Source organism: Catharus ustulatus, chromosome 2 (genome assembly GCF_009819885.2).
Source record: "Catharus ustulatus isolate bCatUst1 chromosome 2, bCatUst1.pri.v2, whole genome shotgun sequence".
Taxonomy (NCBI): Eukaryota; Metazoa; Chordata; class Aves; order Passeriformes; family Turdidae; genus Catharus; species Catharus ustulatus.
In genome coordinates, this window is record NC_046222.1 from 119517971 (window position 1) to 119544500 (window position 26530).

Consider the following 26530-nt stretch of genomic DNA (forward strand, 5'->3'; position numbering starts at 1 on the left):
TTTTTTATAAGGCTTTTTAAGGATACAGTGTTTAATTAAGAAATGATACTTAAATTATTTTTACTTTTCATCTAATCACTACTTGTGGCTTGTAATGCGGAATTTTAAATTTAGTTATAAAATACCGCTTAGATTCATGAAGAAGAAGGTGAAAAAGAAGGGCAAACTTTTGTCTTGAAGCTGTAGTTTTGTTATGTATTACTGTATTTTAAACTTTAAATTTTAATGCGATATTACACTTTTATTTAAACTACACGCTTAAAATTTTAGTGCTATTATTTAATTTTGGAATCTTTTTTCATGGCCTCAGGTTAAAAGCAGTATTTTTTTGGAGGTCAGTGCTTGTCAGTACAGAAAGTTTCAAATTCCCAGTGGCCCAGGGTTCCAACAGCAACGAGCAGCAGGATTGTCAGTGGTGGGGAGAGCCCTGGGAAGCAAAGTTTGTTGGCTACAGGATCCAAGGTGTTTTGGGGTGTCTGCCCTGCATCCTCGTGGTTTTTTTTGCTGCTTTCTGAGGTTGGGGGTGATGTCTCTGGAGAAGAAAAGTGCCTGGTGTTGGGGTGGGCTTTAGTTACACCAGGAGCTTGTTGAGCTCCGTCTTTGGGGATGCTCTGGGTGAGGAGAAGGTTCAGCCACGCTCCATGGGCTGTCCCTGCAGTAATGATTGGAGTGTTTTTGTGTTCCAGCCCACCCTCAAGGACCAAACTGCAGCCCCATCCTCCCAGCCAGCGTGGAAACCAGCAGGGACTCACAGCACAGACCTGCTGCAAACAAATCCCACCAGGAGGGGGAAAGGAGCAGGCAAGCAGGAGAAGGATGGCAGAAATGGTAACCAAGGCTGCCCTTGGGCTCAGATCAGGCCACAAATAATTCAGATAATCAGGATTTGGCCACTGTGAGTCACAGCTGCTGGGACTGAGGAGGGGCAGGGCTGTGATTTTGTGGCTTGGGGGGAAGATGATGCTCCCCAACTAAACTGGATTTCCCATAGCCCTGCTGCAGGCAGCTCTCTGTGTTTAGAAATGGGATGTTTCTTTTTGAGGCACTGGTTTGGATCTGGCAGATGGCAAAATGCTGTCTCTGTTCTCAGTCTGAAGATAAATGCAGAAGGAATGTCCCACATCATGTCTTTGAGCATTTCTGCTGCAGAAAAGGTGATGGAAGGGTTAGACTCCCTCTAATTGCAAAATGCCCCACCACAGAGGGGCAGGGAGACAGGGCAGACTCAGCAGCTTTCATCATCAGCTCCATCCACGACCCTGTGGAGCTCCAAGGTCCCTTTATTCATTAATGCTTGAATCCAGGTAATTCATCCCATGAACAAGCCAGAAAAGGAGCTTAGAGATACCAACACATGTGTTTTTCCTCCATGGGGTTTGTTTCCTTAGCACAGATGGGTGGTGGATGGATTGCAGAGAGGATCAGAGCTGAGAGGTCACACCAAAGCTGCACATAACCTTTGTTTCTGCTATGCTGAAAATAAACTTTAAGCCCAGACTTTTCCTTTTGTCTGTATCTACACCAGCAATAGAGAACAGCACAGAAAATTGCTTTCCTACAGAGCACTGATGCTGAGCTCAACTTTTTCAAGCTTGTTTAACCCTTTTCTCATTCCATTTTTAATCTGCTCTGCCCCTGTAGCTGTTCCTGATAATTCCATTCTGCCTTCCTATTTATTGCTCATTATTTCATGCACCTTCTCCAACTCCCCCAGGATTTACAGCCTGCTCTCAGCACCAGCCTCTTTTCTCATTTCCAGCCTGATGAATCCTCCTCTCTTTGAGCTGCTTTGCTGTGGGAGTTGCTCAGGACCCCTGAGCACCTTTGCTGCCCTTTGCTGTTTTATTTTTGTTGGTTCTTTTTTCTCAGTTTTAATACACTTGGATGCCAGAGCAGAGGTGACCTCTAAGTCCCACCATCACCATAAAAGTATTCTCTAATTATTGCTGGATGTATTTACCAGCAGGTTTTTCACTCTTAGGGTAAAAAAGCTGTTCTTGACCAAATGATTTAATTAGGAACATAAAATTTTCTAGTGGAGGCAATGGTTTTGAGATGGGGGAGGTGTACTGGAAACAATGCTCAGATGATGCATGGGGTCCAGCACACCACTCCAAAAGAGCAATTTTGTCATGGAATCATGCAATACTAAGGTTGGAAAAGACTGTTGTGATCATCAGGTCCAACCATGAGCACCACCAGCATGTTCCCCATTAGTCTGTGTCCCCAGGTGCCATATCCACACGAGTTTTGGGCACTTCCAGGGATGGTGCCTGCACCACTTCACTGGCAATTCTATTCAAATGCTTACAATGCTTTCCACATTTTTTTTCCTAATGTATAATCTTATTTTGTTTTCTTTCTAATGTGTAATCTCCCCTGGGGCAACTTGAGTCCATTCATTTCCTTTTGTCACACCACTTGCTCCCTGGCAGAAGGGACTGACACTACAACATCCCTCCATCTGTTCCTCTCCTTCCAACCTCTTTATCCACCTAGATCCACGTGCTTAAAACACCACCAGGATGCTCCAAGCAGCCTGGCCACCCTGCCATCACACCCAAATGCCATTTTCCCCCCTTCTGCAGCTGTTTTTCTCCCTGTGACCGCAGTTTCCCCCACGCAGGAGCTGAGTAAGTCGTGTCCCCTGGTGAATGGCAGTGCTGCAGGAATCCAGGACAGCAGCTGGACCTGTCCCAACCTGCCCAGCAAGTGCACCTGGACAGCCACAACGCCTGCCAGCAAGTCTCCACACTCCTGCATTCCCTTGTAAGTAATTCCTCCTTGCTGCTATTTCAGGGTGCAGTTCAGCACCTTTTCCTGGGGGTGAAAAAGGTGTTGTTACACCAGGATGGTCATGGCCAGAAGCCAGTTGTTGTGTTAATGATGGTTTATTTTCCAGATGGCAAAACCATCTCTCCAGGGAGATCTTTTTCACTCCCTTTTATTTTGCAGAAAGATGTGCCTGGCTTGAATTGTGTGTTTTCTCTGCTTGTTTGGGGCATCTTGTTTTAGGTGGCTGAGAGACCTGCACAAAAATGGGTTACCAGGCTTTTAGATCAGTAGTGAATGGCCCCAGAGCAGAGCAAAGTGTTTTCTCTGAGCTGTTCTTGCCCTCACAGCAGCAGGTTCCCTCCCAGGGTGACGTGAGAGCCCAGACTAGACTCGACAAGAGGTGCTTTAATGACCCTGCAAACCAGACACACACAAGCTACTAAAGATAAGGCTGTCCCATAAATGTCAGGGGAATGTAAGACAGGGATCCAGCTCCAGCCAGGGAGGAGCTGGAGCCCATGGGAGCTGCAGCACTGCCCTGCATGGCCATGCCTGACCACATGCCAGGCAGGATGAAGCCAGGGCACAGCCACCAGCGTGTGCTAGCCCAGAGCAGCCTCTGACTCTGGCCCATGAAGGAGGGAGGAGTGGAATGCAGAGCCCTGGAGCTGCTCCAGCAAGCTGTGCATCACTCAGTGCAGCCCCTGCAGCTGGTGCCTGGGTATAGAATCAGCTCTTTTCAGTCAAAATGGATTTTTTTTCCCTCCTCAATTATCATTCTGAGCAGGATAGCATTCCTGCTTTTGAGCAATTTAGCATCAGGGGGCTGTGGTGGTGCCAGTGGCTGGGCCCATCCCACCAGGATGGAGATGGAGAGACATTCCCTGGGCATCCAACACTGCTCTGGGGATGGAGGGGGAGCTGGAACATAACCCACTGTGTAGCAGGGAAGGAAATACACTGGGACACATCACACCTTCACAGCAGTGTGTGGAGGGAGTGCAGGTTTCCCTGCTCTGGGTAAACCACAGATGGTTTTGTCAATGTAGCCAAAATCTCTGGACTTCTGAGATTCCCAGATGAAATCTGACTGAGTTTTGGGTGTAGAAGCAGAGGGAGGAGATAAGATGTTATTTTAATTAAGAATATTAAATACTTTTTTTTTTTTTGAGAGATAGACTAGTTCTGATACCCCTTGAGCTGATTCTGACCCACAATAACCTCAGCAGGAATCCTTTGCTTTGCCAGGACTGGTTTTCCCCTGGACATCTTAAGGAATAGCAACCCATGACTAAAAGCTGGAATCTTAGGGGAAAACCATCCTTGTCCACTGTGCTGAGCTGATCCCAGCATCTGCAGGATGCAATCCAGATGTGCAGTGTCACAGGTCACTCCCCAGAGAGCCAGGCTCTAGTTAAACATCACCTGGAGGAGCTGGAGCCACAGCTCAGCCCCACTGAAACCCCAGAGCATCTCAGTGGCTTTTGGAACAGCTCTGGGGGAAGCTCATTTATTATTTATTTTTATTATTTTTATTAGAGCCTCATATTTGCCAGGGACAGACACCTCCAGCTGAGGGCTCAAAGGGTGATAGGATGTGCAAGGCAGAGCTGAGCAGTGAGGGAACAGGAGATGAGCTTGGGGACAATGGGATGTTGCCCTGATCAATCTGTGAAGGAGCCCCAGGCTGTGAGCTCCCTGGCAAGGTGTGCTGGGCAAACAGGTCCTGTCCATTCTGGCTGCTGTGATGTGGTTCTTGGGCTTCTCTAGTGCTTGGAGCCATCATTGCAAGTTTGGGAGTCCTGGCCAGGAACACTCAGCTGGAAATGTGGGGAGCAGAGGTGGGGCTGGGTGGGATGGGGAAAGGAGGAGCCTTGTGCTGTGTCTCCTGGTTTTCTCACACATAGCATAAAATCCTAAGGCTTGCCAGCATCTTCTCACTCATTACAGGCCTGGCCTATGCAGAACAAGGCATTTCAGAACAGCCCTAAAAATTAATTAGCTCACTTTTTATTAAAACACCTAATAACTCATGATGGAAAGCTGTAACTGACTCCTGGTGCCACTAATTGTTGATGGGAACTTCTCTTGGAGCTGGGGTGTCTTTTGATAAATTTGCTGAAACCTCACCCAGATTTTCCCTTGGTTCATGTTACACAATAGCTTTGATTTGACTTTTTTTTTTCTTTTTCCCTGCATTATTTCAGGACAGAAGAAAAGAAGATCTTGCCCAACATCCTCAAGAAAATTGGCTGCACCCCAATGGTCCGAATCAACAAGATTGGGAAGTCCTATGGGCTCAAGTGTGAGCTCTGTGAGTGTCCCCAGCAGGTTTTTGCATGCCACGAGGTGAGGGTGAGGGGGGGTGCTGGATGGGGCTCAGAACAGGCTCTGAGAGGGAGCACAGGTGGGGAGGGGCAGATGTGGCTCATGTTGGGCTCTCCAAAAATTTCTTGGGCCAAACAGGAGGTTTCAAGCAGAAATAAGAAGAGGGGAGTGGTAGTGAGGCATCTTTCCTCCCAGAAAACAGCAGCAGAAGCTCAGAGCAGAGCTGGCCTAAATTTGGGGATGTACCTAAGGGTGGATCTCCTCTCCTAAGGAGATGTTAACATAGCCCTGGTGCTGTCTCATGTCCCCTACAATCACAAGGATGATAAAATCAGATGGACTTTCCAGCTTCCTTTCCTATAACCCCTAACCCTAATCATTAATTTCATCCAAATTGGGCAGAGAGATTGTCAGAGGCAGAAAGTGCCACGAGTGTCACACAGCTGAGTAAGGAGAGATTGGCTGAGCACTCATCCCTAAAGGAATGGCACAGTGTGGAACCCACAGGGCAGCCAGACCCCACTGGGCACACCAGATCCCTCCCCAGGAGCTGGGATCTTCGGGAACCTCCAGTGGAAGCTGAGGGCACTCATGGCAGGGAGCTGGTGGAGGAGGGAGGACAGATGTGCAGTGCCTGGTGCACATCTGGAGCAGCCTGTCCCCTGGAGGATGTCTGCCTGCTTTAGGAGCTGGGAAAGGCAGGCAGATCCCGTTTTCTGGGCTGGTGTCTCCCTCCCCTGGCACAGGAGGGGAAGGAGAGCAGAGCAGGCAGAGCAGGCACAGGTCCTGGCAGGGGATGTGTCAGCACAGAGCCCTTCCCAAGCAGAGCCAGGAGTGCCTCAAGGAGGCAGCTCCAGCTGGATGGGATTGCCTGGTGTTTTCTGTGCCCCCAGGGACCCCTGTGCAGCTGGAGTTGTGGCACTTTGCACTATGAAATGCAGCAATGAGCACAAGAATTCCTTTCCTGTTCAGGCTGCTCAGGTGTTGGGCTGATTTCTCAGCCCCAAATAACTGTCTCTGCTAGGATGAAGTGAAGGATCCCTGGAAATCCCCTTTTCTTTCTGTTGTGTGCAAAACAGAGCTCAGCAGCACCAGTTTAGATGCAGATTTTCATCAAAGCCTTGGTGAGAAGAATCCTGTGGTGTGGAGGCTACAGTGAGGATTGAGGTGTGCCTTGTAATTTGGAGGTGCCTTGGAAATTTATTTGGTTTGCTGCTGGCTCAGTGAAAAAAAACCTGTAATTTTGTCTGACACTTGAAAATGTTCTTTCTATTGTTTGGGATTTTTTATGGCATCTCAGTCAGCACTACAGATCACCCCTGCAAAAGAAGTTTTAAGCTATCTATTAAAAACTTCAGTGGCTCAGGATAGACAGTGAGACCTCTCTGCTGACCCTTGCCCAGAAGAGTCCTCAGGGCAGGGCAACAAGGAGTGTTGTGCACATGTGAGAGCTCCCACCCTGCAGTGCCTGTGTCCAGCTGATTTTAAACCCATCCTGAGCTGTCCAGGTTGATTTCAAACCCATCCAGGGTGGAGAGATGGGGAGAGAAGGACTCTGCACAGGTTCTGCTGATGGATAATCCCAGAACAGCAGATGGTGGATGCATTCCCCTGAGCAAAGAACCATCCTGCAGAGGGAGAAAAGGTGTCCTACAACTGCAGAGAGGTCTGGGGGAGCAAGGAGCTGGTGCCTGATGGAATATCCCCTTTCTGTCCCTTTCCAGTGGCCAAATGTGAGTACTTCAATGCAGGGGGCAGCATAAAGGACCGCATCAGCCTCAGGATGGTGGAGGACGCTGAGAGAGCCGGGATTATCAAACCAGGAGACACCCTGATTGAACCCACTTCAGGGAACACAGGTGGGGAGGGCAGGGATGCTCTGGGTACCGGGCAGGGGGCAGTTCCTGAGGAGCAGGGATTTGTGGAGCTCTTGCAGCTGGAGTTCCAAGGTTGGCTCTGGCTCCATCCTCCCCTCAACTCCTCCTGGGATGCTGAATTGCCTCCTAGCTGGAATTCCTGAGGGTCCCACACATGCACAGATGTGCCTGGAAGGTCTCCTTATGGCACCAGCAGCTTGGGCAATCCTGGGTGTTTTCAGGCTGGGAAGCTTTTGAATTCTCAGAGGTTCCCCTGATGGGTTGGAAGAGAATTCCTGTGATTTTTGCCTTTGTTGCTGCCACTTGTCACCCACCACACCGTGTCACCACCAGACATGGAGCCAAGGGGACCCCAGAGCTGTGTCCCACATGGACCCTGCTGGCTCCCTGGGCAGCTGGGATGGCACCAGGCTCCCTGCAGCCCCTGGCAGGGACACACTGCTCCTTCCTGCTGCAGCTGGGAGCAGCTGGCTCCATCCATCACCCTGCTGAAACCAGAGCAGGGCTGCCCTTTGCCTGCTGGGGTGATGTGCAGCATCCTGTGTGTCTGTCCCCCCACAGCTTGAGGGGGAGGGAGAGGCACTCCTGAAGCAAAATCCTCCCACACCTCTGGTGCCCCCAGCACACCCCAGGGGTCTCGTGCGGGATCCCCTCACCTGGGGTTTGTCAGTGACCTTTTCATGGCTCCATTCAGGACACAGGGATGTAGGGAGTGGCCTGTTGGTCTCTCCTGCCAAATGCTGTTGTCACCCAGTTCCCTTTGCTCCCCACCATGCAGGAATTGGGCTGGCACTGGTGGCTGCACTCAAGGGTTATCGCTGCATCATCGTCTTGCCAGAGAAGATGAGCATGGAGAAGGTCAGAGCTCTGTGTGGCTTTACCCCACAGCCAGGGAACATCTCCTTCCTTCTCTCTCTGCCTCTCCCTTCCTGGAGCCCTCTCCTTTAAAGGTCAGCAAGCCTTGCACACCCACTGCCACAGCTGCTACTCAGAAAGTTGCCTCTTGAAGGAAAAAAAGGCAGTCTGTGATGGAAGAGAGGTGCCAGGGCTGTCCTGCCAGTCCTGCTCACTTCCCCTGACATCTGACAGGTCACTTGGCCTCGCTGTGTGTTTGTGGTTTGCTTTAACCTGGAGACACCTGGAGTTGCCCGAGCTGCTTTTTCAAGGTGGTATCTTGAGTCACTTGCACAGGAGCTGATGATGAGTGCACAAACCATCCTGGAGATGGCAGAAACCCCTCATGGGTGAGCCAAGAGCCTACAGACTGCTCAGCTGCACTGCCAGGGAAGCCAAACCTGGACCCTGACCTGGCTCAAGAACGAGCCCTTCCCCACAGTGTCACCCTAAATCTCACTTAAGCTCAGCTGGGATCAGATGCCACCTCCAGCTGCCATGGGATTCATCTCCAGGTGTCCCAACACTCCCCTCCCACTGACAGCCACACCTCCCAGAGGAGACACCCCTGGGCTGATTTTTCCCTTTCTTTGGGGAGAGAAGAGACTTAGAGCAAAGCCAGCCCCTTTGCATGGAGGGGAGCCCCAGCACACAGGGCTGTTCCCTGTCCCCTCTGCCCTTTTCCCTGGCACCAAGGAGCAGCACTGTCACCTCCCTCCACCCTGTCCCCAGCCTGCCCTCCAAGTAGGACAGGGCAGGAGGCCAGGCTGGAATCCATGTGCCAGCTCCAGGGTGCTGGGAGCGTGTCAGAGACAGCACAGACCAGAACTGGACATTCTGTCTCCAGATGATAAATGTGTCCTGCACGCAGAGCTGCTCTGGCACCTGGCACTGCCCTGAGCCTGCAGGTTCAGGTTTCCATCCCCATGAGGGATCAGGGGTGCTGCATCTCCTCCTTTCCCCCCCAAAGGTCGATATTCTGAAGGCACTGGGTGTTGAAATCGTGAGGACCCCGTGCACCCGATTCGATGCCCCCGAGTCCAACATCCGCGTTGCCTGGAAGCTGAAAAGTGAAATTCCAAACTCTCACATCCTGGACCAGGTAAAGGCTCCACCGGCTCTCTTTGCCAAGAGAATTTATAGGGTGTTCTCCAAGAGGGCCTGTGTTTGGAGGCTTCATTCAAACTGGCAGCAGAGGCAGATTTTGTCAGTGTTTTATGGCATTCGAAACTTGATCTCTCCTCTGGAAAGCACAGGGGGACAGAAACAGAGTAAGGGACACTTCCAAACCTGTGGGACTCCTGCCAAAGCCTGGATGTGGGCGAGGCTGGGTTTTCTTGCACAATTCAGACTCCTCAAATTGCTTCAGATTTAACTTTGACCTGAAAAGAAACCCATTTTTTAAGCCTAGCTAGCAGCCTCTGTTCTGCCTCACAAATAAACCTCATGCTGTAAAGGGCAAACCCAAACTCATGGCAGAGGTTCCTGCAGTGCTGGGTCTTGGACAGAGCCCTGGAGTGCAGGGAAGTCAGGCAAGCTCCTTTTTCCTAGGAAAAAAAGTGGCTCAAAGACTGAATGAGCTTTTCAGAAGCAGCCTGTGAGTGTGGGGTGCACAAATATCAGTGCTGCAAATCCCCCTGTGCCTGAGAGCTGATGATGGGGACAGCTCCTCCAGCCCACAGCTGAGCCATCCCCACTCCTCATGGGCACCAAGGGCTGGGGAGTGAATGTTTATGGGCACACTTACCCTTCCAGTGTGGAAAAACCCAAATGTGCTTGGAAATCTGTCCCAAACAGGCAGAATAGCTGTGAGCTGTTCTGGTGGGGTGGCAGCTTCCCCCTGGCAGGGGGAGAAGGGGCCAGCTGCATGCTTTGGGTAGAGCTCTGTCAGGAGCTATTGCTGGTTTGGAATTTGACCTGCTGTGCCCACGGTAACTGCTGCTGTTCTCTGTTGGAATAAACAGTACCGAAATCCGAGCAACCCCCTGGCCCATTACGACACCACGGCCGAGGAGATCCTGGAGCAGTGTGAAGGTCTGTGCTGCTGCCTCTACGTGCAGAGGGCTGCAACCCTCTCTGAGAGGCTTAATTTACATCATTTATTGACCTGAACGTCTAGAAACAGCCCAAAGGGGCTCTGTAGGGGCAGGCAGTATTATCTCAATAACGCTGACACGCAGGGTGCAGCAACCTCTGCTAATCCACCCCAGATACACCTCAGCCTGCAGGGCTGCCCATTGCAAAAGCCTGGGGGAGGAGACCAGAGCCTTAACAAATTCAGGGTGTACCTAAAGGAGAAAGAACACATCTCTTGGTGGCCACAGCACCTCTGTGACCTGCCAGCTGGGAGCACAAGCTGTCCCACTTGGCCTTACAGGGAATATAAATCCACCAAGGCTGCCTCTGATCCAGCACACTCATCTGTAAATCAAAACAGAACTGGGACCTCACAAACTGGTGGCACTGGGAGTGAGGGCTGGGGTCTGTGCCAGCCCACCTTTGTGCAGATAGAAGGGAAGTGTATTGCCAGTTCTGGGAGCGCTGTAAAACGTGAACAGGACGTGAGGATTTTAACTGGAGAGTGATTGTCAGAGCAGGAAAGCAGTCAGGTATCAATGGGAGCAGTGCTAGGATTTGCTCCAGCTGGCTGCCAGCCCTGGACTGCAGGTCCCCCTTTCCCAGTGCAGCTGCAGCATCAGGTTTTGAAGGCCAGACTCCAATTCTGCTCCTACCAGTCCTAAATCTATAATTTCAGCCATGCCAATGGGGCTGCATCTGGTGCCAGGGCAGAGCTGAGCCCTGCCCCACTGTGGGTGCCAGCACAGGCTGAAAAGCTGTGCCTGTTGGTGATATTCATGGGTGTGATTTGCTGTGAGATGCTGTGGTTTGAAAGGGATGGATATGCTGAGATATTCCCTCCCCCTTAAGCCACAAAATCACAGAATATCCTGAGTTGGAGAGGACCCCAAGGATCATCAAAGTCCCACTCCTGGTCCTGCACAGGACACCTAAAAAATCACACCTAAAAAATCACACCATGTGTCTGAGAGTTGTTCAATTGTTGAGCATTCCTCGAGCTCTGCCAGGCTGGTGCTGTGACCCCTGCCCTGGGGAGCCTGTTCAGTGCCCAATCACCCTCTGGATGAGGAGCTTTTCCTTGGTATCCAACCTCAACCTCCCCTGACACAGCTTCAGGCTGTTCCCTCTGCTCAGGACATGCCAAGGATGCAGAAATCATGGAGAGCTGTGCTGGGAGATCTGGAGGTCACCTCCATCTCCCTGCAGTGAGGCAGGATCAGCTGTGCTCAGGTCCTGCAAGCTCATCTGAGCTCTGCACAGGACCAGGCTTTGGCCACCAGCACAGCCTCTGCCTGACCTCTCCTCTCTGGGGTTCTGGTGGACTCTGGTTCAGGTTCTGCATTTGCACAGGGTCTGAATCAAGGGGAGATGGTGCTGGGGGCTGTGCTGAGCCTCTCTCTCCCCTGATCTGCAGGCAAGGTGCACATGGTGGTGATTGGGTCTGGCACAGGAGGCACCATCACTGGAGTTGCCAGGAAGCTGAAGGAGAAGTGCCCAGAGTGCAAGGTAAGGAGGGAGGCAGGGCTGCCAGGGCTTCCATGGAGCCACTGAATGGTTTGGGTTGGAAGGGACATTAAGGGTCATCCCATTCCACCCTCCTGCCATCAGCAGGGACACCTTCCACCAGACCAGGGTGCTCAGAGCTGGCCTGGAACACTTCCAGGGATGGGGCACCCACAATTTCTCTGGGGAACCACCCTTACAATAAGGAATTTCTCCCTAATATCCAGTATAAATCTACACTCCTTCAGCTCCAAGGCATTCCCCCTTGTCCTGTCACTGCATCATTACCCCACAGCTCACCTCAGGGAGTGGTTGCTGTCTGCACCTATTTGTTTGTTCACCACAATTGTGGCTTTTGTTGGAAGCAATTTGGTGATGTTTAGGTTGATCTAGACCCATCCAAGTGCCTTAGAGACCAAAGTTTCCACAACCCCACTAAAATCTCCCCCTGCCTGGTGCCTTGCCCTGTGCAGGACACTCTGGGAGGCACAGACTGCAAATGCTTCTCCTCTGCCACTGCAAAACCCTCTGTGCTTCAGGGCTAACATTAGCCACGATGCTCATCCTGCAGAGCTCGTGCTTCAAGGCAGACTGGAGGTGTGAGAGTCTGGTCAGAGTGTGGGTGATCCCTGATCCTCACAGAGCTGTGGGATCTCCACTGGAGGCCTGGGAAGGGAGGATGGCAGTGGGCAGCAGTGTCACCATCCCTTCCTAAGCTGCGTGCTGAGGGAGGCACCTCAGCCCAGAGAGCTGTAAATAAGCAGGGAGGTGTCACCATCAGCCAGCACAGCTAGATCCAGGAAGGATGCATGTACCCATGGGTTTCCACAGGTTGGAGCTGGCTGGCTTCACCAGAGCAGATTCAGGAGCTCTGGCACTGTCCTAAGGGCTGGGCTTTGGAAGTGGCAGGCTCCGCCAAAGGGGTGATGACAAACACCTTGAGAGTGATAGCATTTTGAGCCACCAGTCACTTCTGCAACAGCTGCAGACTACCTAGGATCTATTTAAAAAGACAGTGAAAATCAGCACCCTTTTATCCTGGAAGCTCTCCATGCTGCCAGTGATTAGGAATATTAATGAATATCAGGGGAAGGAAACATTGCTGATAAGGGTGTGGGCAACTTTTCCTCTGAGTTTTGTGTTTGGCTGTTTCTGAATTCCCATTTTGGTTTGACAAAATGTCTTTCCCTCAAAGATCATTGGTGTGGACCCTGATGGCTCCATCGTTGCTCTGCCCAGTGAGCTGAACAGGACCAGCACCACAACCATCGAGGTGGAGGGCATTGGGCACGACTTCATCCCCACTGTCCTCGACAGATCGGTGAGTAACTGTGAGCTGGGGCCTCTGCCTCATCTCTGCCTCTGCCTCGAGCCTGCTCCTAAGCCACAGGTGTGACATATCTGACCTCTCTTCCCAGTGCAGATTGTTGTGGGGGCACTGGGACACGCAGTAATTTCATGATTATAAGCCGCACCATTTTGACTAAAATTTTGGTCCGAACCCAAAGTGCAGCTTATAATCAGGTGTGGCTTATATATGGACAAAGAATGAAAAGTTGCTGTTTTAGTTTGGAGGACAGGTGTCTGCTGAGAAAGGCAGGAGCTGCTCTTTGAAATGGAGAATGTAAACCCCCTCCCTCCAAATTATTATAATTTTGAAATCAAGGGGCTCTCAGGGAAAGATATGGGAATTAGGAATAACAGTTCTGTACTAGGGAAATTAAAATAGAAATACAGCACTACAAAGAACAAACCCCAAACCCTGACACAGTCAGAGTACAACCTGACACCCGTCAGGCAGGGTGTTGGCAGCAGTCCCATCCCATGGTGGCTGCATCCTCCTGCAGTGACAGATGTGGCTCAGTTGGAGCAGTGCTCCTGTACAAGGTGCAGTTTCCCTCCGGAGCTCCAGTGGGGATGTGGAGAAATCCGGTTTTCCTCTGGAGTCCAGTGGAGAAAGGGGCTCCCTTAGTGTCCCAAAACCTCTGTTTTTATCTTGGTAAGAAATGTTGGGCTCTTCCCCCTGGCTGGAGCAACTTCCAATGGGATGCAGTAATTTTATCAGTCCCACAGTGGGACTCAATGGCCATGAGCAGAAAATGACTGGCTGGAGGAAGGATGGGTTGTGAAAAGATAAAGAACAATGCCCTGCCTGGTTTCAATGGGTGGCCCATTAGCAGAATATCTCCCAGGGAGATCAGGATCACTGCCCCACCCTCAACAGATGGTGATAGAACAGATACCTTTTATCACACCCTGTATTGTAAAGTGCGGCTTATAATCAGGTGCAGCTTATAGTCGTGAAATTACTGTACTTTCTGAGTGACTCTGATATAGCTGACCCACAAGAAGAAGGTAAATAGAGGTGAAAAGCAGGCACATAAAACAGTGTGAGTCTGCTCAGCCTCACTGCTGTCCAGAGTGTTCCCCTTTCTCTGTGATCACACAGATGTCCTTGCTGAGGCTCATCACACCACTGTCTCCTGAGCCTTCTCTGCCTCACAGAGCAGAAATCCTGCACCAGGCACAGGCTGGACAGCAAGATCCAAGCCCTGTAAGACAGCAGATGATGAACCTTGTAGCTCTTGTTGTCAAGTTCCCTCTCAGTGCATCAGCCACCACAGAGCTTTAAATTCCTAACACAGGCTGCCTGTGTGCCCCTGGCCTCATTCTAGAAAGGTCCCTCACAGCCTCAGACTCCAGATTCTTTCTGCTTTCAGGTGTTAACTACACCCCTGCTGTCAGCACATGGCTGTAGAGCTGTCACCTTAATAATCCAGAATGATTCTTGTAGCTGCATCTCATTTCGGCAAAATCTCAACCATTAATCTACTCTGGCCTGGGACATCATAAACACTCTTCCACATCCTAACTCTGGACCAGGCATCCCTAACTCTCCAAGGAAAGGTGTGGGTGTCTGCAAGCAAGAACACACCCTCCAGACCATGGATGTTCTGACAAAGGCTTTCAACGAGTGTGGAAGGCAGCTCAGAGCTGCCAGATGTGGTGTGCCTCAGAGGGTCAGGGCAGCCTGGAATGACATTGCCAAGGCTCATCCTCCTTGCTTTCCTTCCAGGTGGTGGATCAGTGGTACAAAAGCAACGACAGAGACTCGTTCCTCATGTCCCGCCGGCTGATCAGGGAGGAGGGGCTGTTGTGTGGTAAGCACAGCGCAGCCACAAAGGTTTGTTCTCCCGACAAACCTTCTGAACCTCATCCTTTCAGCACCAGAAAGCTCCAGGGCAGGTGCCCTCTGCATTTTGTGCCTGCTGGGTCAGCAGGGCTGAAAGGCTGAGCCTTGGGCTGTGCAGAGGTCACTGCACACTCTCTCTGCTCTGGGCTCTGACTCACAGACCACAATAATTATAGAGGTAAAAATTCTCTCCTTGCTGGAGCCCTTTTGCAGTGGAACTGGATCTTCAGAGTACTGAACTGGGTAGAGTTACAGAGGCTGGAGGGAGGATTAGTGGGGCTCAGGGCAGGACAGGTGGGCTCTGCCAGCAGCTCTGGGAGCCCGTGCTCGGTGTCATTGCTCAGTGTCATTGCTCAGTGTCACTGCCACACCAGCCATGCCACCAACCAGGAAAGTCTGAAAGCAAAGAAAGTGTGAGATGTTCTTACTGAGTGTTCCTCCCTGTGCCAACAAGCTGTAAGTGATCCCACTGGCTGCCCAAAATGAACAGGTGCCTGCCTGTACCCTAAGAGCCTCCACAGAGCATCAGCCCTGTTTCCAGCCTTCCCTGACACCAAGCAAGCAGACACAGGACCAGACACTACGTAGGCTTGTAGTCACAGCTGATAAAAGCCCTGAGCACTCATATCCAGGGAGTTTTGGGAAAGATCAGGCTATATATATGTAATGAAACACTTACATGTTGATTTAACCTAGAGTCACAGTGTTTCAACAGAAACCACTTGTTTGAACTCAACCATAATTTGTGAGCAGCTCCGTGTTCCCCGAACTGCATTTTTCAGGGCCGTGCCTCGTTTGTTTGAAAAATGTGACCCAGGGATAATTAACCTGCTGTAAAATACGTGCTGCCTCGAATGCAGTGTGTAATTGGCACACAGATAGTGGAATGTGTTTGACTTCCAGTGCTCAGACTGGTGGTGGAAGGATTGCCTCAGCCAAGCAGGGACCTGCTTTCCCTACGTGCGGCAAACCACACGCGCGCACACGGACACGGGCAGCACTCGAGTCTTCCCATCACGTTGGCCTGGTATTCCAGGCATGAATGTAATGTTTATGAGGTTTTTTTCAGTCTTTGCAGGGAGTTTAAAGCCAGTCTTTGGCTGCCAAGTACGTCAGCCAGAAGCTGTAGAGCTGGCGTGGCCCTGTGCTCGTGCAGAGGGAGGGTGGGGTGTGGGCAGCGTGGTCTGAGTGTCCCTGCAGGGACCTTCCAGCCCTTGCTCTGCCCACAGAGCCACCACAAGAAGTGGCTTATCAAGTTCATGAGGTTTATGCTGCCTCAGAAACCCAAGAGCCACCATCTGAACACATCCCTACAGTCCCTACCTCTGCCTGGCCCTAAATCCTATAAGGTTTTGGGATTGATTGTCCTCCCATCCCAGCATTCCAGGATGCCACCTCTGCACCTTTCTCTGGGACAACCGGTGTTTCCCACACCAGGACAGTGTCTCTGTGCCCTGACACTCGTGTCCCTGTGCAGGTGGCAGCTCGGGCAGTGCCATGTCTGTGGCTGTGAGAGCTGCCCAGGAGCTGAAGGAAGGTCAGCGCTGCGTGGTCATCCTGCCCGACTCTGTCAGGAACTACATGTGAGTGTGCTGCTCCTCCCCTGCTGCCCAGCATCAGGGTGGGACCTCCCATGGCCTTCTGTGACAGCCCAGCTGTTGGGGTTCTGGAGAACCACCCCAAAAAATGTGATAGCAAGGCACACAGAGCGAGCCCAGAGCTGGGAGCCTCCCTTGGGCAGGTCACAGGAAAAAAGCAAAATAAACAGCACATCACAGTGGCAATCTCCAGGGGATGGGTGCTGGGATATTGGGGTTTATTTCCTCAGTGCACAGAGCAGGACTCAGCCAAGCCACGCTTTCTGAGCCTGCATGCCTAAAGTTAGGAAAGCACATAGCTGGCGTGCTTCAAAGAGGTACTGAGCACCCCATGCTCCTGCTGACCTTAAAAGGGGCTGAGAGCAGCCAGCTGCAAAAATCATGAGAGCCCCAGGGGCAGTGCTGGGGTCTGGTGCATGAAACAAAGCACAGCTTCTTCTGCAAGCCTCATAGAGCCTCTCTTTGTTGGTGATTTCCAGGTCCAAATTTGTGAATGATAAGTGGATGATAAAAAATGGGTTCCTAAATGAAGTCCAGGAGCACAAGCCTTGGTAAGACAACTTCTGCTGGGATGAACTGTGCTGAGGGAATCAGCTGTCTGAGTCTGGAAATCGTTATCTTCAAAGGAAAATGTTCCCTTTTAGTGTTCAGAAAAAACACAGTAAAGTCCAGACTCCCCTGGGGAGGCTGCAATGTCAGCTCCTCTCCTTTGAGTGGTTATCTCTCAAAGTCTATAAAGGAGCCATTTCTGTCCCAAAGTAGCTGATCCACTCCCTGTGGCAGCCCAGGCACCTAAACCTCTGAGAACCTCTCTCTGCTCCACATCTGATGTTCAAAACACCATCAGGCTGCTGGGGAGGTCCCTGTTGGAGCAAGCCCCCTTTCAAACAGCTCTGCAGCTCTTTTCAGGCAGGGGACAGGAAACTTTCACCTTCCAGAGCTGCTGGCCAAGTCTGCTGTGCCTTGGACACCATGGGGAAGGAGTCCCTCAGGGCAGGGAGTAAAGGCAAACTGCTGATGCCAGCTGATGTGTGGCTGGCCAAATGCCAGTTGTTTAGAAAAGCTCTTGGACTCACCCTAAAGACAGCAAGTATTACTGATGTCACCTTCTCCTTCACCAAAGGTTATTGTAAAATATTTCCTAAAAACTGAGCACATCTCCAAGGCCTCTAGTGTCGGGTTAGGGTTGCTCCTGGCTCTTCCAGGCTCTAGCATTGCCCTGCAAGGACTCAGGGATGAGATGTTTGGAGCTGCCTGTGTTCCCCACAAACAAGCCCAGCTTGTCCCTGATAAGTCACACGAGCATCTCTGCCAGGCTCTCTCCTGCAGGAGCTGCCTTGTGAGGACCAAGGATGCAGAACAAAGGAGTAAAACTGGTGGCTCACCCATTTATGAGCTTGAAGTGAAGCCCTCAGTAGCTTCTCTGGATTCAGGACAGCTCAGCCCCTTGCCAGCTGCTGCTCTCCTCCCTGCCTCTGCAGTTGCACGAACACCGGGTGTAAGGAAAGCTTGGCTTCAACCAGACCTGGCCATGGTGGCATTTCTGCTCTGGGTGCAGGAGTGGCTTTCCAGGCACACAGGCTGTCCCTCATCTCCTCTGGCCTTGCCCCCTCTCAAGGCCACAGCTGTGCAGCACTCACAGCCCTACATTTGTCCTCTAACAGGTGGTGGAACATCAAGGTGCAGAAACTCAATCTCTCGGCCCCTCTCATCCTCCTCCCAGAAGTCAGCTGTCAGAAGGCAATTGAGATCCTCCAGGAGAAGGGATATGACCAAGCTCCTGTTGTTGCTGAGTCAGGGTAACTATTTCTGTTCACTACAGAGATGGGTATTCATACAGAAAAATCAGTCGTGGTGAAGCTCAAGTCCCATTTACTCATTCAGAGCTGGGGCTCTTGTTGGGCTCTGATGCATAATGTAAAAAAAAAAATCGCTTTCCTTATGAAGATTCATCCATAAAACTCCTGCAAACAAGCCAGTTAAAGCCCAGTCCAGTGCCCACCAAACTCAGAAGATGCTGGGTCAGTGCACAGGAAAGGGGAGCCCAGGGGAGAGCTGAGAGCTGGGGGGAAACCCACACAAATAAGCAGCTGAGAGCCCACAGGTTTTCCCTCTCCCAGCTGCTAGGTCCTGCACTGCAATAGCAGATGTTAACTACTGTGAAACAACAGTTTGGTGAGGACAAAGGCATCCCTGTTCTGCCCAAGTGAGGAGAAACCTGGAGCCTCCCACTGACTGCAGCAACCATTCAGTCACTGACTTCAACCAGAGTAGTTCCTACATGAAATGTGTGTTCTACCTCAGGTCTGACCTTCTGGAAAACTCCCTGTTCCCTTACAGGCTGATTCTGGGAATGGTGACCCTCAGCAACACCCTGAGCTCCGTGCTGGCTGGAAAGGCAGAGTTCTCAGACCCTGTCACCAAGGTCACCTATGACCAGTTCTCAAAGGTACCACGGAGGCTGGGCTGGTGTCACCTGGGGCAGGACAGAGGGAGAGGGGCAGCAGCACCTGGGCTGGGACAGGAGCTGGGAGAAGGGGTCAGTGAGCAGGCAGAGAGCAGTGGTGACACCTTGCAGATGAGGACAAGAAAAAGCTCTGCTGAGCCAGCAGCACTCAGACATGGGAGCTTTTCACACCAGGAGCCAAGCACTGACAGATTTCACCCAGCTGGGGAATCAGCACCCTCCAAAATCAGAGCTCAGCCCCTGCCAGGTGAGGTAAAATGTTAAATGTTGTATTTTGTGCTGTTCAGATCGGCCTGGAGGACAGCCTGGGGAAGCTTTCCTGCATCCTGGAGAACGACCACTTTGCCATTGTTGTGCACCAGCAGATGCAGTGTGGGTATCTGCAGGAGCTCTGCAGGGGCTTGGCTGGTGAGAGGGGAAAGGGAAATTCCCAATCCTGCTGTGGCAGGAGTCAGTGCAGCCCCTGAGCTCTGCACCTGGGGTTTTTGCTCTGCAAAACCCTGGAACTACCCACACCTGGCCCCATAGAGATGAGGGGAGAGGGGCAAAGCAAGCAAGGGGGAAATCAGGGATCCCTGTAGACTTCTGTAGAAGGAGCATTTGACCACATTAGGCAAAGCCTGGGTGGAATTCAGGCACCTGAGTTGAGAAAGCTGAGAAGAATTGGGTTGGGCTGTGACAAACCCTGTGGCACAGATCACTGTAGTGCAGCCTGTGCAGCTGTGTGTGAGCCTTACCTGGAGCATGGCTGGCTGTGGGGATGCTGGGAGCACCACTAAAGCAGGTTTGGTTTATTCCCAGTCCCCTGCACAGCTGTTTTCTCCTTGGTGGCTCCAGCAGAGTCACCTGCAGCAGCCCCACACATCCATCAATGGGATCACCCCTGGTGCCTCCTCTGACCCAAACAGGGGTGGTGGCAGGAGCTGCTCACACACCTGAGCTGACACACCTTTCCTGTACAATTACACCAAAGGATTTCAGGAGTGCAGCTTTGACCTTGGATGGGAAAAATGAGCAACACAGAAAGCAGCCAGGAGAGCCAGGTTTAGGTCTGGAGAATCAGAGCTGCAGGGTGTGATTGTGCTGGTTGGGTGGGGTTACACACTGAGCAATGCCCAAACACCCCAAACCTTCCATCCCCAGGCCCTGCTCCCCCTGAGCCCCACCAGCTCTGAAGCTTGCAAGTCCATCCTTGTTCCCACAACAAAAATCTGTCATTCCAAACTGCCTCTGAAGCACATTTCCAATCCAGTCACCAAAATTAATGCCAGGAGGAATTTCCTTTCCCAGCTATGTCACCATAAAATAAGGAATATCAATTTTGTATCACATTTTGATATAAATTAAGTGGTATCAGCAAATTAAGTGGCACCCACCAAAAAATATCAGCCAGCTGTCTGCAGCACCTCTTGCTCTGATTTTCAAACAACTTGCTTTTCCAGAGCTGCTGCTTTAATGCTGTCACAGTCACCCCCTTATTTATTACTTTCTTCTCACACCTTTGGATCTTGCATTTTATCTTGTGTTTGGGCTCTGGTGGCTAGTTTTATTTTTATTTAAGAAAACATTTATCAGACAGTTAAAACAATTATTGAAGTGCTGTTTCATTAACGGTGGTGTAGGATGTTATGAGAACAGAGGAGAAAAGTGCCTGACTGCTGCTTTTAGAGAGCCTCATTAGTTTGCTCTGAGAAGTTTTGTGGTGATAGGAGCAGGAGGGGAACAGAACCACTGGGAAATCAAGTTTTCTGCTCTGGGAAAGGTCAGCAAAACCTCTCTGGTGTGATCACAGTAACTTAACTGAGGCTCCATCAGATGCTGTCCCTGTTAGGGTTTTCTTTTAATAAATGAACAGCAGTCTCTGCACAGCTGGAGGGTGCTGAGGTGGGGGGTGGTGATGTTTTTATTTGCCACTAAGCTGGGATTTTCTGTGCTTCCAGTCAATGGGAATGGCAGCTCCTTCATGAAGCAGATGGTGTTTGGTGTGGTGACAGCCATGGACCTGCTCACCTTTGTCAGCAGGAACGACAAGAAGAAGCAGAGCAGCTCTGCTGCCCCCCCTCCTCCAGGTGTGCCCCTGTGCCCAAACCACCTGGGCAAGGGAGCCCCTGGCCCAGCCCAGACAACAGTTCCTCAAAATGCCTAGGTGAAAATCCAGATGTATTGTGTTTGTCTGCCCAATGCCACCCACAGCATCGCTGGAGAGGAGATAATTAAAGAAATTGTGTTTAATGAATATGTGTGGTCACAGGAGTGTCCCAGGGCTGGGCAGGAGTGTGGGAAGGTCAGCAGGGAAGGGGATGGCTCTTACTGCCCAGATCCTAGCAGGAGGAGCTCTGGTGTGTTTGCCAGCTGTGCACTCCCATGTTGGAGCTGCTGAGAGTTGTCCTGATCCTGTCACTCTGCACCCTCCTGCCCCTCTCTGCCCACCCCAGGAGCCATTCCTCCTCACCCCTGGGCATGTTTGGCTCCAAGAAGGCAGCAGGAGGGTCTGACAAGGAGGGAGGAAAGGGTGGGACACAGCCCAGAATGTGAAAGGTGCCAGCAGGAGGAGTGGGAAGGAAAAGCTGTGATGGGCAGAGGGGATGAGGTGCTGGGCTGGTGGTTTGGGCTTTGGAAATCACCTTCCTCACCTCTGGGGGAGCTGGTGGCACTGGGTGCGTCATGCAAGGTCTCACACGAGGGGACAGTGAAGGAAACCCAAACAAGAAGCAAAGATTCATTCACAGAATGAATTGGGAGAGGGGCTGTGGCTTCATCCCTCAGAGTCCACCCTGAGAGCTCCTTATCAAGGGAGAGGAGGGCAAGGTTTGGTTCTCATTTTGCTGCCAGCCCATTGTGTTCTGGGAACTGATAATGAAGGTCAGAAGAGCCATTTGCCATATGGCTACAAAAAAAAAAAAAAAAAGAAAAAAAAAAAAAAAAAAAAGAAAGCAAATATCAGTAGTGGTCTGTGGGACCAAACTGAAGTGCCATTGAAACCCAGCCTGGGGGAGTTGCTCTCAAAAGACCCAGAGAGGTTTACAATCTTTCTATTAAGTTTCAGGAACTGCTCCAGGATGGCAACAACCAATTCCAATTTCAGCTTGCTGCTAAGTGGCTACTCCATATTCTCAATCTAATCTAGTTTGTACGAGACTTATATTAAGTTACAGAATGCTGAAGTATTTACATTTAGGAAAAGTATCTCTGCTGTCTGTAGTTTCCTGAGTGACACGAGCTATTATCAGATTTTCTGAGAGTTTCTGCTTGAGCAATAACCATATTTGTCCAGAAAAACCAAAACTGATTAGCTCAACCCCCATAATTTTTATTTGTTTTAGCAAAGTGAAGAATGCTAGTCCATGCATGTATTCCAAACTCACATGAGTAAGTCTGAAACCCAGAACTGAGTCTGAATCTGGGCCAGCCTGGCTGTTGTGGATGAACCCAAAGCCCAGTGCTTCCAGCAGCAGCAGGAGGAGGAGGAGGAGGAGGGCTGCAGGGCTGCAGGGCAGGGGCTGGCAGCTCCAGGAAAGGCTCCAGGACAGGCAGATGAACTCCAGCAAAGGTGAAGTAACTGCTGAGTATTGACCAGAATATTTACAGCTTCTTCAGGATGTTAACTATGAGTGTGGGAGCTAATAAAGCTGGGTGTGAGCTCCAGATATTTCAGGATTGCTCCACCTGGGCTGGAGCTGGGCTGGCCAGGTGCTCCTGGTGTCCCCTTCCCTGTCCCTGGGGCTGCTCTTTGCAGGCACATCCAGCAGTGGCTCTGCCCTGCCCAGGGATGTTGGTGTTGGGTCTCCTGTTGTTTGCCAGGCTGTGACCCTGAGGATGTCCCCAGGACACAGCCCCACCACCACCCCGGAGTGCTGGGTTAGGAGTGACAGGGGCTGGCTGTGACATCCTGCCCACCCTGTCTCTGGTGTGGAAAAGGCCTCAGGAAGCCAGGGAGGAGTTTTCATTTGACTTGTCTGCAGAAATCCCTGCAGGACCTACAAACACGTGCCTGCACACAGCACTGGTGGCAGGAGCAGTGTGTCTGAGTGTCCCTCCCACCCTCTGTCCCTTCTCCACACATCCCTGGGCCTCTCCTCTGACAGTGATGACCCCCTTTGAGTTCCTGTTCCTTCCCTTGACAGAGACCCTGCCAATATTTTCTGTCCCCAGTGAGAGGGAGCTGCCCAGCCTGGCACAGCTCAGTGCTCCTGAGCTCTGTGGGGTATGGGGGCTCTGGACACAGGGATGGGGGTTTCCAGGCTTCAGGAGCCATGAGAGGGAAGCAGGACGTGGATGAAGGCCAGGCAGCATCCCAGCCCACTGTCCTGAGTGCAGTGTCCATCTCCAGTGCTCCCTTGAGCTGCAGCCTGTGCTCTTCTCCCAACACCTCCTGCTCCAGAGGGTGAGGGGGTGTGTGCTCCCAAAACCTCTGTGCTGTCCAGTCCCAGCTGCCCCAAGATGCCTCTGCTCTTCACCCCCCTGTTCTGCAAGGCTGGAGGGCACATTTCCAATGAGCACATCAGGGCAAGACATCTCCACACCGGGGTCCAAAGGGCCCAGGGGGAAGAAGCTCGGGCTGCTCAGTGCAGGTGAAATTCATGCACCCCTTTTCTGCTGAGATCCATGGTCTTGGCTCCCTGCAGCTCAATCCAGGGGAAAACAGACCCCAAACAAACATGAACAGCATGTCTGGGGAGGGCTGCCCTGTCCTGGGAAGGTGTGTGCAGACAAGGATGTGTGCTCTGGGAAGGTCCATGCCCAGCACTGGCTCCTGCATTTTGGGGTGCATCACCCCAGAGCTGGCTGCATTTCAGCTGTGCTGCCTTGCCAGAGCTTTTTGCTCGTTTTGCTCTCCCTCTGCACCCAGGTATGCCCATCCCCAGCAGTCTGTGGAGCACAGGGGGGTGCTGATTTTTCAGAAACCCTGGTGGAGTTTGCACAGAGGGGCACAGGGAGCAAGAACAGACCTGCAGACGTGGATCAGCCTGAGCTCAGACTCAACACCACCGAGATAAGCATCTTGCTGGCCCTGCCCAGCACCTCAGAGGCTTCCCCGCCTCCCCTTTCCCCAGCCAGGCTTTCACTGGAGCCACATAAATAGAGGAGCCGGGCGGGCTGTGGGGCAAGAGCCTCCCAAGGGTTTGCAGCTCATCCCAGCCCTGCCCGGCCACCCTGCAGGTAACCAGGGACACTGGGGAGAGGCTGCACCCAGCACAGAGGGGATGGATGGACACTGCCCCAGGAAACAGCGGGATGCTGCTCAGTGACAGAGCCAGGGCACAGCTCTGCTGGAGGTGCCCAATTTCACTGCTGGGTGGGTCAGGTGTTTGGGAATGGTGAGGCTGGGGTGTGAGGAAACTTTGATTTGATGTTTGGTGGTGGTGCCCTGCTCTGTCTGTGTGGGGCAGCTCTTGGTTTGGGGAAGGGAGATCCTTCCCAGCTGCAGCTTTTCCATGGGGAGCATGGCTGGGTTCTGTGCCAGCCCCCTGGGAATGACAAACAACAACTAGAATAAAACGTGTCAATGAAAGAACAGTAAACTCCAGCAAAGATAAAGCAGGTCTAAGTAACTTAAACTGCAAAAACTTGCTTTAAAACAAGAAAAGCTTCAAAGTCTTTATTTTTTTTTCAAATTAATGGATGAGGTCCGTGCTTTCAAGATTTTTCTTTATGGTTATGCAGTTTGCAAATATTTTTGTTTAAAGAGATGTTAAGAAATAACTTTGTGTAGTTGCATGCCTGCAAGAGGAGGAAATTTGGGCTAAGAAAGGGTGATGATATAAATATAACCAAAGTTGGCATGGCGCAAATGTGAGTAAAAACTAGACCTGGAAGGACCCAGTGCAGGAAGAAGGTGTATTTAATACACCAGGACACTCAGACAGAGGGAAGGCATCCAAAAATGCACTTAAAGGAAACACTGGGTGTTGAAAAGCTGAAAAAGAAAAAAGAAAAGAGGCTTTTCCTCAGCCTTTAATCAGGCAAAGGATTCAGCATGGGCTGCCAGGTGCTGTGCATCCAAGGTGTGAGTGGAGAAGGAGGAGGGAGCACAGGGAGGGAATTTAATGTCAGGACTGACTCTCTGAAGTCAGGTTGGCCAAAGAAATGGAGAAGGCAAAGAGCAGAGTCCCACAGGGTGGGACATGGGAAACATCTTCCTTAAGGAAAAAAAGGTTTTTCCAGTTGAAATAAAGATGGAGTGACCCCCTTGGCTTCCTTTGAAGGAGTGAGGTGCCTGGAAAAGGCAGGCAGGGAGTGGCACAGCAGGACAGGCTGGGAGCTGACACCAGACCTGGTGCCTGGAGCAGCCACAGGACAAGCTCCAAAGCAGACAGTGCTTCTTTGAGCCCTTCTTCTGTCCAGGCCTGAATGCCTTAATTAGTCACTTCAGTGTAAATGATTAGCATCACCACAGGGTGAACAAGTCCCATTTGCTAGCCAAGGCAGCCACCCCAAAGCTGGGGAGTGCTGCAGGGTGGGCTGGGCTCACCATAGTGAGCACTGTGGTTGGGCCAGGACGGGATTTTGGAGATGAGAGGTTCTGCTTTAGAGATGAGGCTTTATATTTACAGTAATTTCATGACTATAAGGCGCGCTTCCAGGTGTCGGCAAATCTCCGAACTTTGTCCATACATAAGGCGTACCAGACTATAAGGCGCGATTTTTTTTGCAGCGAGGATCCGCGTGCAACAAAGTAATGAATTAGTAACAGAATTGCACGATTGTGGAGTTTACTGGCAGGTGCTCAATTTGCAAACATTTTTCACAGATTGGTGTAACCTTTAAACGCAGCCCCAAGTGCCCTCCCTGTGCCACGGGCCCTGGCACACCCCCTGGTGCCAGCTGGCGCGGCTCGCACTTTGGTTGGCAAATTTCAGACCTTTGTCCATATATAAGGCGCACCGGATTATAAGGCGCACTTCCGGGTTGCAATCAAAATTTTAGTCAAAAGAGTGCACCTTATAGTTGTGAAATTACTGAAATTACATGCTGCTATTTCCCCTTTTTTCCCCCAGAACCATGGCTCTCCCCAGCACCCTTCTCCAGGCGTGGCTCACATGCCTCCTGCTCTGCAGCGCGGCCCCAAAACCCAGCTGTGACCCCAGCAGCTGCCCCCCGTGCCCCGAGGGAGACCTGGAGGGGACAGCCACCCCCACTGCCGGTGGCTGCTGCCCCCCGTGTCCCCTGCCCTGCCCCTGCCCACCCTACCTGCACAGCGACTGCGAGCTGCAAGGCTTTCCCAACCTGGTCCCCGCCGGCCGCTCCTTCTACATCGACTTTGCCCGCACGCTGTGCCGCTGCCAGCCCTCCGGGGACATCGCCTGCGAGCCGCAGTGTCCCCGCCCGGAGCCCGCCTGCCGTGCCCTGGGCAGCCCGCTGGCCGACGGCTGTCCCCGCTGTGTCTGCTATGACCAGGACGAGGTGCCCGTGCTGGCCGGATCTGTCACCACCCGCGGGTCCCAAATCTGCACCTGCCCTGCCCTCGGGGGGCAGCTGCAGTGCAGGGATGCTGAGGGCGAGGAGTGAGGCTCTGCTCCCTGCTGGGGATGCTCTGGATGTTCCTGCACGGCCTGAGGAGCTCAAAGCATCCCGGAGGACTTGGGGGTGTGATGTGATGTGATGCCACCTTCTCTGTCATTTGTGGGCCAGGGCAAAGTGTGTGTAGGGGGTGAGCTTGCTTGGTTGTGAGGTTTGCTCTGCAGGGCTTCAGCTGATTGCTGCTGGCGTGTAACTGGGGCAAACACTGCTATTTATTTATTTGGAAGATGATTCTGCTTTTGTATGTGTTTGTGTTTGTATATGTGTTTATATTAAACTCGCTGGATAAACTTCC

General features: G+C 51.7%; 1 protein-coding gene across 1 annotated transcript; it reads left to right on the top strand.

Annotated features, from left to right (window-relative positions):
* The first annotated feature begins 816 nt into the window (after window positions 1–816).
* On the top strand, window positions 817–20860 carry LOC116992294 (cystathionine beta-synthase-like). The gene is made up of 16 exons (XM_042778997.1): window positions 817–828; window positions 2627–2769; window positions 4983–5089; window positions 6828–6962; window positions 7759–7838; window positions 8845–8976; window positions 9839–9908; window positions 11368–11459; window positions 12652–12777; window positions 14533–14617; window positions 16127–16232; window positions 16727–16798; window positions 17912–18046; window positions 18588–18696; window positions 19002–19086; window positions 20655–20860. Exons 1-16 carry the CDS (start codon window positions 817–819, stop codon window positions 20858–20860), a joined length of 1695 nt encoding a protein of 564 aa, XP_042634931.1.
* Window positions 20861–26530: the final 5670 nt, after the last annotated feature.